Here is a 14,961-nt window from a genome sequence, read left to right on the forward strand (position 1 = left end):
ATTATATAGTTTGAAGACATATCTTTATTTTTGATACTAAAACAAAAACCTGAAAATAATATAATATTTCTTAGCATAAGTGTAAGTACTGCTTTAAACATATTCCCATGATATTTCATTTAAACCTGCTTTTTATAGAATGGTGCTGTAGCTTAGAGGAAGGAAGAATTCATACAAAATCCCAAATACTTGATGTTTAAATAATTGCACATATTCTTTATTCAATCAATTAAGTACTTGCTCTGCACTCGGGATCCACAAATGAGTAAGACACTAACTTTGCCCTCAAGAAACTCAGCACTTAGTTGTAGAGATAAATTAATACACTGTGTGTATGTGTGTGTGTGTTTGTACAGGGAGTGGGAGTGTGGGGGGATTTTCTGTAAGAGAAGGCTTCTCAGAAAAGAAACATTGACTCAGTCTGGAAGGATATCTAATAGCAGAACAGGCCAAAAAATTTTTTCATGAAATAAGAAGAGGGAGGAAGGTTTGAAAAGATACCCAAGAATGAGATAACGCTGTGTTGATGGATTCACAGGTAGTTCTTTTGGGCCAGAATATGGGAATTCTTGGGGAAATTAAAGAAGAAGTTGGGCTGGTGCCTAAGAGCAGGATCCTGGTGAGCTTATGTCATGACCAAAAATTTCAATTCCATTCTGAAGACAATGAGAGTTACTGATGGATTTAAACAAAATAGAGATTGGTCACATTTGAATGCTAGAAAGCACAATCTGGTGGATAGCAGGGAGTAGTGAACAGGGGGGTGAAATAGACTGAAACTGGAATTTTTAACAATCCAAGAGAAAAAAATGGGGCAAACAAAATCAGAGTTGGATAAATAATAATGAATAAATAAGTGGAGACAATTTGAGAAATATAAGGACATTCCCTCAATAACGTTTTAAACCAAATTAATGTGGAGATGAGAAAAGAAAAGAATGATTTAAGGACGACTCCTTGGCTCCTGAGTGAGACCAAATAGACGCCAACAACTACAACAGGGAACGCAGGAGAAGGAACAGAGTTTGAAAGAAGACTGGAATTTAATTCTAAACATACTGATGTTGAGTTTCTGTAGCAAATATATTTGCGCCCTAGACTTATAAACCTGTTCCCCTTGCCTGCCTTTATTACAGAGGCCAAATCTAAATCTTCAGTTTTCTTAGCCTCCCTAGCAACTAAGGTTGTCTGCCTGAAAATCACCTAGCCGATGAATGACATGTCCGAAACTATGTCCCTTCCCGTTCCTTCCTTCTTCCTGCCCTGAATGCGAGAGGTTATTCTATGAGCATAAGATGACAAGCATGAGGGAAATACAAAGGAAATCCCTTAGTCCTTGAATTTAGAAGTATCAGAGTTGAAGAACCTATGCCATGAGTGTCTATATCCTCTATTAAGTCATCTAAGCAAACTTTTCTGCTTTCTTGCTTCCAAATGCATACCTAACCCTATTGTCCACTGGAGTAGGATTTTCTGATGGAAATGTCCAGAAGATGTCTGCCTGCTTCCCCTACCTTGATTGTCACCACCAAGACCGCATGAGACTGAAACCACAGACTCTAGTCGTTCAGAACCCTGCTCCAAGGCAGTCACTGCCAAGTGCAATAATCAACACGAGACTAGGTCTTGTGGATCCCAAAAGGTTAGTCCTGTTCTTAAACCTAGGATTGCCTGACTTCACAAAAATTTCCTGAGAACATTACTTTAAATGTAGGCTCCAACCTCAGTGATTCCCATCTAGCAAGTCTGGAGTGAATCCCAGAATCTATCACTCTTCTATGTGATTCTGATGGTTAACTAGGTGTAGTCTATCATGATAGTGCCTGAACTTGACTGGAGAGTCTCATTTGAAAATTTAATGCTACTTAATTTTACCACCTCTCACATTCTCACCATTTACAAAATGGAACTCCATCCAAGTGCCAGTCCTATCCCATAATGCTTTATCCTTTTTCTCCATTATTAATCCTCATGCTGCTGTGTTTTCCTTCCAGAAGTTTAAATATGCCCTCAATCCTCCTTCTATTTGAAAAACAAAAAACAAAACCCCTGCACCCTCACCTTCAAAGAGTCAAAGAACACTCTGTGACCTTACCTGAGTACTGGCTTTCCCCAAAAAGAGACCACTTCCTTTGTAGCTTTCCCAAGGGGAGACCCTCTTTTCCAATGCCCCATAAAACAAAAGGCCTAAAATTAAAATTGCCATCCTTCTAAATCCCCAATGTTGCTTCTATACAATGATTCATTCTTCCATGGTGTAAAAACATCTTGGCCCATGACATCCAAGTTATAGCCCTGTGTCATCCATGCAGGAGATCTGATTTCCATATTCACTAAAGACTTCAGTCTTGGATTTCACAGTCTTCTTCTCTAGGCCCTTACTTTGTAACCTTGTACAACTTTAATATCCATGTAAAAGGCCTGCCCAATAATTTAGCTTTAAAGTTCATGTATCATCTTCAGTAAACTTTATTTCTACACCACCTCAAAATAATACGGTGATAACACTATCTAGAACTATTCTTACAAATTGTAGACTCCAATATTTTTCTATGTGACCACAACTTTTCCTTGAATGTCCAACTTTCTGATGCTCTCACTCCCACTACTATTGCTTTATTTTTTTCTATAGTGATTTTAAGGAGTTCTTTTAAGTGCTTACTAAAAATCTGGCATTTGTCTTCTGAATAATTATTATGGCCCATCTACACCAGCCTCTGTCCCAGTGTATAGATCATGGGTAATTAGGGAAATGGCTTTGGTTCCCAGAGCCAAAAATGAAGAGTAAGTTCATGTCTGAAATGATAGCAGAGTCCTATTACAAGCGATCTCAAGTCCCAGGCACAACCCAAGCATTCTCCTGTGTAAATCTGTAATGTAAACAAAGTTTCGATGGCAACAGCCAGTTCCTAACTTCCTGGTGGTTCAGAAAGTCCAGCCAATAGCTGATTTCACTGCTTTATTCTCCTTTGAGGGTAATCAGCCAGACTGGGCAATAAGTAGAACTATTAGGGATCATTTTGTTTGGCAGACCTCAATTTCTGCAGAAACTATAAAACTGAGATATATAAAGACCCTGCTGAAGTGATCAGGGTCAGGGACTAGGTGTCTCATTAAAAATCAAGCATGAGTAGGCTGTGCTCTGGCCTCAGGAACAACCATGCAGGGTAACAGAAGAGGAATTATTAGGGGACATTTGAACGGCAGATCATGCTTTTTCTGGAGTTAACAATGTATTCTGCACTGGTATATTGATTCTCTTCCGATAAATCTAATAAATATTATCTTCTTTTAGTGAAAAGGCACTGATGTTTATACTTATTTACTTCTAGGAATGGGTGGAGGTTACAGTCTGTTCCTTTAAAGTTCTCCATTTCAATTTACCTATGTTTCAATTTATCCTAGCATGATTTCTTACTAACATATACTGAGAATTGACAGTACAAAGATGAAAGAGACCTTTATGTGTTCCAGTGTTTAGAAGGTGCTGTCATCAGCTCCTGTAAAGCCTCATCTTGGTTTGAGTGGCAAAAGACACATACCTGTAAGCTCTTATCATAACAGCAGGAGTGCTTTTTAAACATCAAAGCACAATACAAACACCCTTTGTCAAGTTTCCTTGATTTCTCTTAGGTAGACCAATCCATCTCTTCTGTTACTGGAATATTTTTTACCACGACTACCATATCTTTGTACAAAATTAGAACTGGGAATCATCTCTACAAAATAGCTATCTTTATTCTACTATATCATAATAAAATTTCAAAAGGAAAAATATCTATCAAATATCTATAATCACATATATCTAAATATGTATAGTTATTGCTTATTAGACTAAGTTAATTTTATCATTACCAATTTATATTTTAAACATTGAACATTTCTATTGAGAACAATGTGACTGGTGAATTGAATATTATACAGTTAATATACTCAAGGGACCGATATGGATGACTTTTTAGATCTGTGTGGTTTATTGATCTAGTTGTTTCAATCTAAATAGAAAATAGATTATAATTAATATATTTCTCCATTTGTGTCTTTCAGTGGCATAGTCAAATTGATTCTCCAAGAAGATAATTTCAAGTCTAGGGAGGCCAGTTTTCTCCCGATCTCCTAGAAGGCATAGAGTTCGCTGGATAAGATTTAACTAAACAGTGTAAACGTTGCTACAATGTTCCAAATCTGAGACTAAATTACACCTTTCAGCTCTTTATAGCATCAGCAGTAAAAAATACCATCTTCACCTCTAGCATAAATCTAGTCATTGTTACACAGTGTATTAGAACAATGGAAAATAGCTCACTCTAAAGCATTAAGTAAAAATAAAGAGCAGATCAAAGTCATTATACAATATTTAAATTGCACTGGATTTACTACACAATAGGGATCAAAATAAGAAAAAGTTCTTACCATTTGCAGGCAAGCAGCCTGAGCTGAAGGATATATCATCAATAGCTATGACTTCATCCTGTTCATGAGTTGAAATCATCTGGCCTTCAAAAACAACCTAGATAAGAAAAATGAAATAAAACAAAAACAAAGAGCAAGGAACATTACTACCTCACAGTCTTATAGCACAGAGCCTACAAATAAGACACATGTCACTTCCTAGAAGCACTTGGGTGACCATGCCAATTCCAAGTGGAAAGAGATCTAAACATACATTTTGAAGAACAAGAAAATGTACAGTCATCTCTATCCCACATGTCTAGGTTAGGTAACATGTTTGTGAAATAAAGCAATAGTCACCTGTTTTCTGCCCCATATCATTTCCTGAGTTTGGTTCCTATGCATTCATACTATTTAGTATTTACCAGTTCTTGGACCCATGCTCCATCTTGAACTCTTGATTCTTGCCATTTTTCATCTGTGCTCCATTTCCACCTCTGGTTCTCTGAATTTTACTCACAGTCCTGCCTTGGATGTCCTTGTGGTATCCTCCTGCACATTTTCTGCCATTATCTAGAGATAGCTTGTGATCAACTGGAAATCGTTGTTCAGTGACTTATTGTTAAAATGACTGAATGTTATATTGTGATGTGAAGCCAACCCAGTCTCCACCAGGAAATACTCTGGTATAATGAATCTGAGAAACTTGGAAAGATCAAGTAATCCTAATTACTTAAATCAACAGAAAATTGGTGTGTTGGTGGAAAGTATTATCCCACTTTCACTAATGAATACCAATGATGTGTGAGGCTTAATTCATGGATGCATTAAACTTGTGTGCATTGCTCAGCCTTGTTCATAATATAAACATTTTATTATGCCAAAACATCACACTGCTTCTTAGCTTAACAGATGGTCTGCATTTTTCTGTGCTGCATTCTCTTTCGTTTCTGTACAAAAAGATGTACTAATACATTTCTTCTTGAACCAGATGCTATCTACTAGTCTATTAAAAATATAAGAAACATCCATAATGTGTCCAGCAAACCATCAATATATAGCCCTCAGAAAGTCATCTCCTCTTCACATAAAACAGAATAACCATGTGACTAGTTATAAGTCAGGACCATGCTGGGAAAGGTCTATCAAATTTTGTTACATAGGCATAGTTCATATGAGGCCAATATAGCACAGTGATTAAAGTGTATATTTGGAACCAGACTCCTTGAATTCAGATCCCAGATACACCATTTCATAGCAAGAAGACCTTGGAGAAGGTACTTAATATCTCTGTGCCTCAGTTTTCTTTGTAAAAAGGTACTGATAAAAATAATAAGTTATTACCTATATGATAAGGTTTATGTAAGGATTAATGAGTTATTACATGTACAATTGCACTTGGCCTATAGTTGGCATTAGTGTTAGCTATTATAACATAGTTATTAAAATATTTAAGCTATTGGATGAATAGTGTTTACCAATAAAAAAAAAATCTATTCTCTACAGATTAACTTTATTCTTCTTGAAAGCTTTCTCACATAGATATATTCCCTAGTTCTTGCCAAACTAAGCATATACCTGTAGCAGCCACATTTAAAGAGAGAAGTGGAAATAAGTGTTAACTAATCACCAATCTCTTCTTTTTTCCTCTACACCCTTCCTGCAAACCCATTCATCCTCAGGGCTCTAACTGTCACCCAGGCTGATGACAAGATTACATCAGGAATGTCAACTTCTCTCTTGAGCGCTCCTCCCACATCTCCATAACCTGCTGGATATTTTCACTCCGATGACATGAAGTCACTTCTGATTCATAAAGTTCTTTCTCAACAACTTGGATCTCTCCCCTGACACTCAAAACTTCAGAAGACTGCTCAAAACTTCAGTGCTCAAAACTCTAAAATGGCCTTTGGAATGACTTTTTCCTCCAGTCACATGTCCAATCAGTCAGGACCTATTAACACCCCCTCCTTTCCATCCCTGTTTCCACTTGTATATCTTCACACCTGATCTAATGAAGTAGATTTTAAATTACCTTCTTACCTTCAATCCTCTCCTCACCAGAGTTTGCAATATGTATTTATTCGATTCAACTGAAGAAATGTTAGTATGAAAATCGGCTGCCTTTTGAGCCCACTGGCACAGAAAGAGGAAACGTTTTCCTTAGGTAAAGAACAATTTCTCTAACTATAGGGAAATTACTAATGGACCTGTGTGGCTATAAAACAGCAGACCCACCAGGCACAATGAGATACACCAGTTAAACGTATTTAACAAAAAGATTTACCAGGGATTTTGGTTGGGATCCTGCAAAGAGGGATAGGTTGAATGAGCTAAAGAAAGTGGAACCCCATGATAATTTTCTAAAAAGAGAGGCCCTAGAGTCAGGAGCTGTGTTTGTAATATGGTAGTTATGTTTCTAAGAAAAGGGATTAACATTCTTTGTTTTCTCCAAAACTTTGGCAAGTAAGGTTTTCCAAACATCCCCCCCTCACTTTTTCTGTGTTAGGTGAAATAAAGAAAAGAAAAGAAAAGGGAATTTCCTGGTGGTCCAGTGGTTAGGACTCTATGTTTCCACTGCAGGGGGCAAGGGTTCGATCTCTGGTCAGGATATTAAGAGCCCCCATGGCATGGGGCATGGCCAAAAAAAAAAAAGAGAGAGAGAATAGCAAAGTAGCAAACTAAAAGCAGATCACACACAGATAATGGAGTTAGGAGTTTGGCAACAGCACAAAAGTCAGGTATAGCTGGCACTGATGCAAAAATAAACATGAGACACAGAGACCTCTGGGACAACATTAAATGCAACAACATTCGAATTATAGGGGTCCAAGAAGAAGAAGAGAAAAAGAAATGGACTGAAAAAAAATTTGAAGAGATTATAGTTGAAAATTCCCTAATATGGGTAAGGAAATAGTCAATCAAGTCCAGGAAGTGCAGAGAGTCCTATCCAAGGAGAAACACACCAAGACACATATTAATCAAACTATCAAAAAATTAATACAAAGAAAAAAATATTAAAAGCAGCAAGGGAAAAGCAACACATAATATACAAGGGAATCCCCATAAGGTTAACAGCTGATCTTTCAGCAGAACCTCTGCAAGCCAGAAGGGAGTGGCAGGACATATTTAAAGTGATGAAAGGGAAAATTCTACAACAAAGATTACTCTACCCAGCAAGGATCTCATTCAGATTTGATGGAGAAATCAAAATCTTAAAGACAAGCAAAAGCTAAGAGAATTCAGCACCACCAAACCAGCTTTACAACAAATGCTAAAGGAACTTCTCTAGGCAAGAAACACAACAGAAGGATAAGACCTATAATAACTAACCCAAAATAATTAAGAAAATGATAATAGGAACATACACATCGATAACTACCTTAAATGTAAATGGATTAATGCTCCAACCAAAAGACACAGACTGGCTGAATGGATACAAAAACAAAATCTGTATATATGCAGTCTACAAGAGACCTACTTCAGACCTTGGACACATACAGACTGAAAGTGAGGGGTGGAGAAAGATATTCCATGCAAATGGAAATCAGAAGAAAGCTGGAGTAGCAATTCTCATATCAGACAAAATAGACTTTAAAATAAAGACTATTACAAGAGACAAAGAAGCACACAATATAATGATCAAGGGATCAATCCAAGAAGAAGATATAACAATTGTAAATATATATGCATCCAATATAGGAGCACCTCCATACATAAGGCAAATGCTAACGGCCATAAAAGGGGAAATCGACAGTAACACAATCGTAGTAGGTGACTTTAACACCCCACTTTCACCAATGGACAGATCATCCAAAATGAAAATAAATAAGGAAACATAAGCTTTAAATGATACATTAAACAAGATGGACTTCATCGATATTTATAGGACATTTCATCCAAAAACAACATAATACACTTTCTACTCAAGTGCTCATGGAACATTCTCTGGGACAGATCATATCTTGGGTCACAAAACAAACCTTGGTAAATTTAAGAAAACTGAAATCGTATCAAGTATTTTTTCTGACCACAACACTATGAGACTTGATATCAACTACAGGAAAAAGATCTGTAAAAAATACAAACACATGGAGGCTAAACAATACACTACTAAATAACTCAGAGATCACTGGAAAAATCAAAGAGGAAATCAAAAAATACCTAGAAACAAATGACAATAAAAACACGATGATCCAAAACCTATGGGATGCAGCAAAAGCAATTCTAAAAACGAATTTTACAGCAATACAATCCTACCTCAAGAAACAAGAAACATCTCAAATAAACAACCTAAACTTACACCTAAAGCAATTAGATAAAGAAGAACAAAAAACCTTGAAGTTAGCAGAAGGAAAGAAATCATAAAGAACAGATCAGAAATAAATGAAAAAGAAATGAAGGAAACAATAGCAAAGATCAATAAAACTAAAAGCTGGTTCTTTGAGAAGATAAACAAAACTGATAAACCATTAGCCAGACTCATCAAGAAAAAAAGGGAGAAGACTCACATCAACAGAATTAGAAATGAAAAAAAAAGTAAAAATTGACACTGCAGAAATACAAAGGATCATGAGAGATTACTACAAGCAACGATATGCCAATAAAATGGACAACCTGGAAGAAATGGACAAATTCTTAGAAAAGCACAACCTCCCGAGACTGAACCAGGAAGAAACAGAAAATATAAACAGACCAATCACAAACACTGAAATTGAAACTATGATTCAAAATCTTCCAACAAAGAAAAGCCCAGGACCAGATGGCTTCACAGGTTAATTCTATAAAACATTTAGAGAAGAGCTAACACCTATTCTTCTCAAACTCTTCCAAAATATAGCAGAGGGAGGAACACTCCCCAACTCATTCTATGAGGCCACCATCACCCTGATACCAAAACAAAGATGGCACAAAGATATCAAAAAGAAAGACAATGGGGCTTCCCTGGTGGCGCAGTGGTTGAGAGACTGCCTGCCAATGCAGGGGACATGGGTCCGTGCCCCGGTCCAGGACGATCCCACATTCCGTGGAGCAGCTGGGTCCATGAGCCATGGACACTGAGCCTGTGTGTCCGGAGCCTGTGCTCCGCAGCAGGAGAGGCCACAACAGTGAGAGGCCTGCGTACCGCAAAAAAAAAAAAAAGAAAAAAAAGAAAGAAAATGATGTCACAAGGAAAGAAAACTACAGGCCAATAGCACTGATGAACATAGATGCAAAAATCCTCAACAAAATACTATGAAACAAAATCCAACAACACATTAAAAGGATCATACACAATGATCTAGTGGGGTTTATCCCAGGAATGAAAGGATTCTTCAATATACGCAAATCAATCAATGTGATATACCATATAAAGAAATTGAAGGAGAAAAACCATATGATCATCTCAACAGATGAAAAAAGCTTTCAACAAAATTCAACAGCTATTTATGATAAAAACCTTACAGAAAGTGGGCATAGAGGGAACTTACCTCAACATAATAAAGGCCATAGATGAAAAACCCACAGCCAACTTCACTTTCAATGGTGAAAAACTGAAAGCATTTACTCTAAGATAAGGAACAAGACAAGATTGTCCACTCTCATCATTATTATTCAACATAGTTTTGGAAGTTTTAGCCACAGCAATCAGAGAAGAAAAAGAAATCCAGATAGAAAAAGAAGAAGTAAATCTGCCACTATTTGCAAATGACATGATACTATACATAGAGAATCCTAAAGATGCTACCAGAAAACTACTAGAGCTACTCAATGAATTTGGTAAAGTAGCAGGATACAAAATTAATGCACAGAAATCTCTTGCATTCCTATACACTAATGAAAAATCTGGAAGTGAAATTAAGGAAACACTCACATTTACCATTTCAAAAAAAAAGAACAAAATACCTAGGAATAAACCTACCTAAGGAGACATAAGACCAGTATTCAGAAAACTATAAGCCACTGATGAAAGAAATTAAAGATGATACAAACAGATGGAGAGATATACCATGATCTTGGACTGGAGGAATCAACATCGTGAAAATGACTATACTACCCAAAGCAATCTACCGATTCAATGCAATCCCTATCAAACTACCAATGGCATTTTTCATGGAACTAAGACAAAATATCTTAAAATTTGTATGGAACCACAGAAGACCGCGAATAGCCAAAGGAATCTTGAGAAAGAAAAACAGAGCTGGAGAAATCAGGCTCCTGGACTTCAGACTATGCTACACAGCTACAGTAATCAAGAAAGTATGGTACTGGCATAAAAACAGAAATATAGATCAGTGGAACAGGATAGAAAGCCCAGAGATAAACCCATGGACATATGGTCACCTTATTCTTGATAAAGGGGGCAAGAATATAAAATGGAGAAAAGACAGCCTCTCTAATAAGTGGTGCTGGGAAAACTGGACAGCTACATGTAAAAGAATGAAATTAGAACACGCCCTAACACCATACACAAAAATAAGCTCAAAATGGATTAAAGAACTAAATGTAAGGCCAGACACTATAAAACTCTTGCAGGAAAACATAGACCACTCTATGACATAAATCACTGCAAGATCCTTCTTGACCCAGCTCCTAGAGAAAAGGAAATAAAAACAAAAATAAACAAATGGGACCTAATTATACTTAAAAGCTTTTGCACAGCAAAGGAAACCATAAACAAGACGAAAAGACAACCCTCAGAATGGGAGAAAATATTTGCAAATGAAGCAACTGACAAAGGATTAATCTCCAAAATATATAAGCAGCTCATGCAGCTCAATATCTAAAAAACAAACAATCCAGTTCAAAAATTGGCAGAAGACATAAAAATACATTTCTCCAAAGAAGATATACAGATTGCCAGAAGACACATGAAAGAATGCTCAACATCATTAATCATTAGAGAAATGCAAATCAAAACTACAATGAGATATCATCTCACACCGTTCAGAAAGGCCATCATCAAAAAATCTACAAACAATAAATGCTGGAGATGGTGTGGAGAAAAAGGAACCCCCTTGCACTGCTGGTGGGAATGTAAATTTATACAGCCACTATGGAGAACAGTATAGAGAGTTCTTTAAAAACTGAAAATAGAAATACCATATGACCCAGCAATCTCACTACTGGGCATATACCCTGAGAAAATCATAATTCAAAAAGAGGCACGTACCACAATGTTCATTGCAGCACTATTTCCAATAGCCAGAACATGGAAGCAACTTATGTGTCCATCGACCGATGAATGGATAAAGAAGATGTGGCACATATATCCAATGCAATATTACTGAGCCATAAAAGAAACAAAATTGATTTATTTGTAGTGAGGTGGATGGACCTAGAGTCCATCATACAGAGTGAAGTAAGCCAGAAAGAGAAAAACAAATATTGTATGCTAACACATATATATGGAATCTATAAAAAAAAAAAAAAAAGAGGTTCTGAAGAACCTAGGGGCAGGACAGGAATAAAGACGCAGACGTAGAGAATGGACTTGAAGACACGGGGAGAGGGAAGGGTAAGCTGGGATGAAGTGAGAGAGTGGCATGGACATATATACACTACCAAATGTAAAATAGATAGCAAGTGGGAAGCAGCCACGTAGCACAGGGAGATCAACTTGGTGCTTTGTGACCACCTAGAGGGGTGGGATAAGGGAGGGTGGGAGGGAGAAGCAAGAGGGAGGAGATACGGGGACATATGTATATGTATAGCTGATTCACTTTGTTATAAAGCAGAAACTAACACACCATTGTAAAGTAATTATACTCCAATAAAGATGTTTAAAAAATAATAATAAGATAAACAAACAAACAACAAACATGAGACAAATTTCTTCCCACTAAACATTTTAAGAGAAGATGGCTTTTGAAGCGAAGCTTAGGGCTCAGAACACTTGATTTAAATCATACAGGAAACTTTGATGGTAGGTGAATAATGGACATAAACTCACTTGGATTACACTAGTAACTACACTAACAGAAACCCTTGTAGTTATAGTTACCGTGTGAAAGTTTTCTTAATTAGTAGTACACATTCAATATTATTTCTCAAGTAAACACGTGAAACACAAAAAGATGACAGTAATCTTTTCTCCATCATGTGTTCACACTGTAAGTATTCTTGAATTAAAAGATAAAGTCTCTCATATTATGATTTTGAAAAGTTTGAGAGTAACATTAACAGTTTATTATTAGTAGTAACATCTTTTGTTCATATTAATAAAGCCTATTGTTTCTTTTCTTTTTTTTTTTTTTCCCCTGAGGCATGCGGGCCTCTCACTGCTGTGGCCTCTCCCGTTGCGGAGCACAGGTTCTGGACGTGCAGGCTCAGTGGCCACGGCTCATGGGCCCAGCCTCTCTGCAACACGTGGGATCCTTCCAGACAGGGACACGAACCCGTATCCCCTGCATCGTCAGGCAGACTCCCAACCACTGCACCACCAGGGAAGCCCAGAGCCTATTGTTTCTGAATAGGAGAGTGGTGAGAACTCTCTGGCATTTCTAAATGGAATATCAAAGAAATAACAAGTAGATAGTAGCATATTAAAAATGCTTCAGTATCTTTTTAAAATTCAGGCACTGACTTCTCATGAATCCAGCCATTCAACTTGAAAACCATAGTAGGTGATATAATTAGTAACATAGTATTCATTCCTTCCTATTCATAAAACCAACAGGTGAACTCCTTTCAAGAACCAGAAAAAAACATGGATGAGGGAATTTTTCACTTGAATTTGAGACTAAATTTTTGCTGTACATTAGGCCTATATTCTTTGCTTCTATGAATATTTGAAGACAATAGTAAAATTAATTGCTTATATCTGCAATTTTGAGAAATGTGATTGCAGTTAATCAGCACCATGCAATGCATAGTAATGTTTCATCTAACACAGCAGACAAACGAATACTTAATGAGTCATATTAGATCTGACCAAATCTAGAGGTTGGAATTTTTTTTCTATATTTTATAAATCCTTATACTGCTTTAACATGATACAAAATTATCATGGCTGAGTGACTAAATGATTGAGATCTGAAATCAAACTATCCTAGGTTCTAATCTTGTATGGGATTTGGTAGGTTATTTCATTCTCTAAAGCTCATAATACAAATGTGAACAGTGGGGTAAATTTTAGTTCAGAGGACTGCCGTGAAGGGTCCGTAAGATAATATACGTGAAGGACTAAATGCAGTGCTTTACACATAGTAAGTGATCAGTCAATGCTAGATGCTATTCCTTTAACATCTTCAGAAACCTTCTGAAATGCTGCCATCTTTGTGGATGAAATGTGTAAACACCATTCCTTGTTTATTCTCTCAGAAATTAACATATGATTCAGGTTTATTAAGAAATGGACCTAGTCTTTTACAGATGAAGGTGACAAAGCCCACATACAGGAGCCAGATCCAGAGGCTTTCTCAGAAACCCATGCTAAGCCAGGGTCCAGCTGGGATTAAAATCTACTATTTGGGTATTTCTAAAGGAAGTATAAACGGCTTTAAAACTATCAGAAGGCAGAATGGAGGAGAAATTGCAAAACACAGAATAATTCTTGGAGGCCTGTAAATCGATGAGGCAGCAGATATTGCCTGGAGACGCTGATCACAAAATGCCCTCAAATAAGCCTCTTGCTAAAGCTTTTTAGGAAAGAGCTACTACATGGTGGCAGGCAATATTCCAAGCACAGCACATCTCTGTGACCCAGCTCAACAAAAGCAAATGAACATCTGTTCACTTGCTGACAGGATAGAACTAAAACATACCTGCAATCTTAAAGATTGGTGTAGCCAAAGGATCCCAAGAGAGTCATAGGGTTTCCTAATTTTTTACAAACCCTTTAAGGTATAAGCACTGTTTTCATATCAGCAATAAAGTATTTTGAGAAACAAATTAATATGCTACACGTGCATATGCTTTGGTTGAAGATACTGCTGCGTTTTCAAGCGTGCAGGTGAATAACCTTGCTGCCTCTGCTGAAGCTGAAATGCCCTGGAGATAATATATTTGGGAATTTTAAGTTTTATGTTTATCTACTACACATATTTAATCATCAACACCCATAGTATGCTATTTGGGAATGGACAGCTGAGGAAAGCAAGGATGTTATTTTAAAAGGTTTAACCTACAAGCAGCAAGTTTCTCCTTTGCCCAGCATCAAATCTCCGTTGTGCTACTAATAAAGACCTTGACTGAAAGACAGAGACAGTTAAATATAAGAAGCCACAATGCCTGACAAAGACAGCTTAAGACTCTTTTACCATCCACTGTTTCAAAGTTGGAAAAGATGTATAAATACTGATAAAGTTTATACATAGACAAGAGTCCCATCTCAGTCCTTAAAGTTTAGACAAGCTTGCAGAGGGACTTGAGCAAGCTCATCCTTCAGCATCTAGTCAATGTGACTCAGTCCCTTCAAAGGCACTCTTGGCTCTGTTTTGTTGCTCTTGCTGTTATTGAAAAAAGAGAGAGACACAGGGATGTAAAAAAAAATTATAAGAAATAAACTAGAAACTTCTCTATAGTAATTAATGACACCTGAACATCCACAACAAATTAGATGCATTATTGGTGGCTGGGGTTCTCATT

At 36.9% G+C, this 14,961-nt stretch overlaps 1 protein-coding gene across 1 annotated transcript in view; it reads right to left on the reverse strand.

The window, feature by feature from the left end:
* The window catches only part of MALRD1 (MAM and LDL receptor class A domain containing 1), a gene marked incomplete at both ends in the record, with an annotated part of 607,751 nt that overhangs the window by 548,526 nt on the left and 44,264 nt on the right, over positions 1 to 14,961 (reverse strand). Inside the window, one exon of the mRNA XM_081226990.1 lies at positions 4,414 to 4,510. Coding sequence (XP_081083116.1) covers positions 4,414 to 4,510 — 97 coding nt within the window. The remainder of the gene's footprint in view (positions 1 to 4,413; positions 4,511 to 14,961) is intronic.

This window comes from Mesoplodon bidens (genome assembly GCF_964165515.1).
Source record: "Mesoplodon bidens genome assembly, chromosome: 3".
Taxonomy (NCBI): Eukaryota; Metazoa; Chordata; class Mammalia; order Artiodactyla; family Ziphiidae; genus Mesoplodon; species Mesoplodon bidens.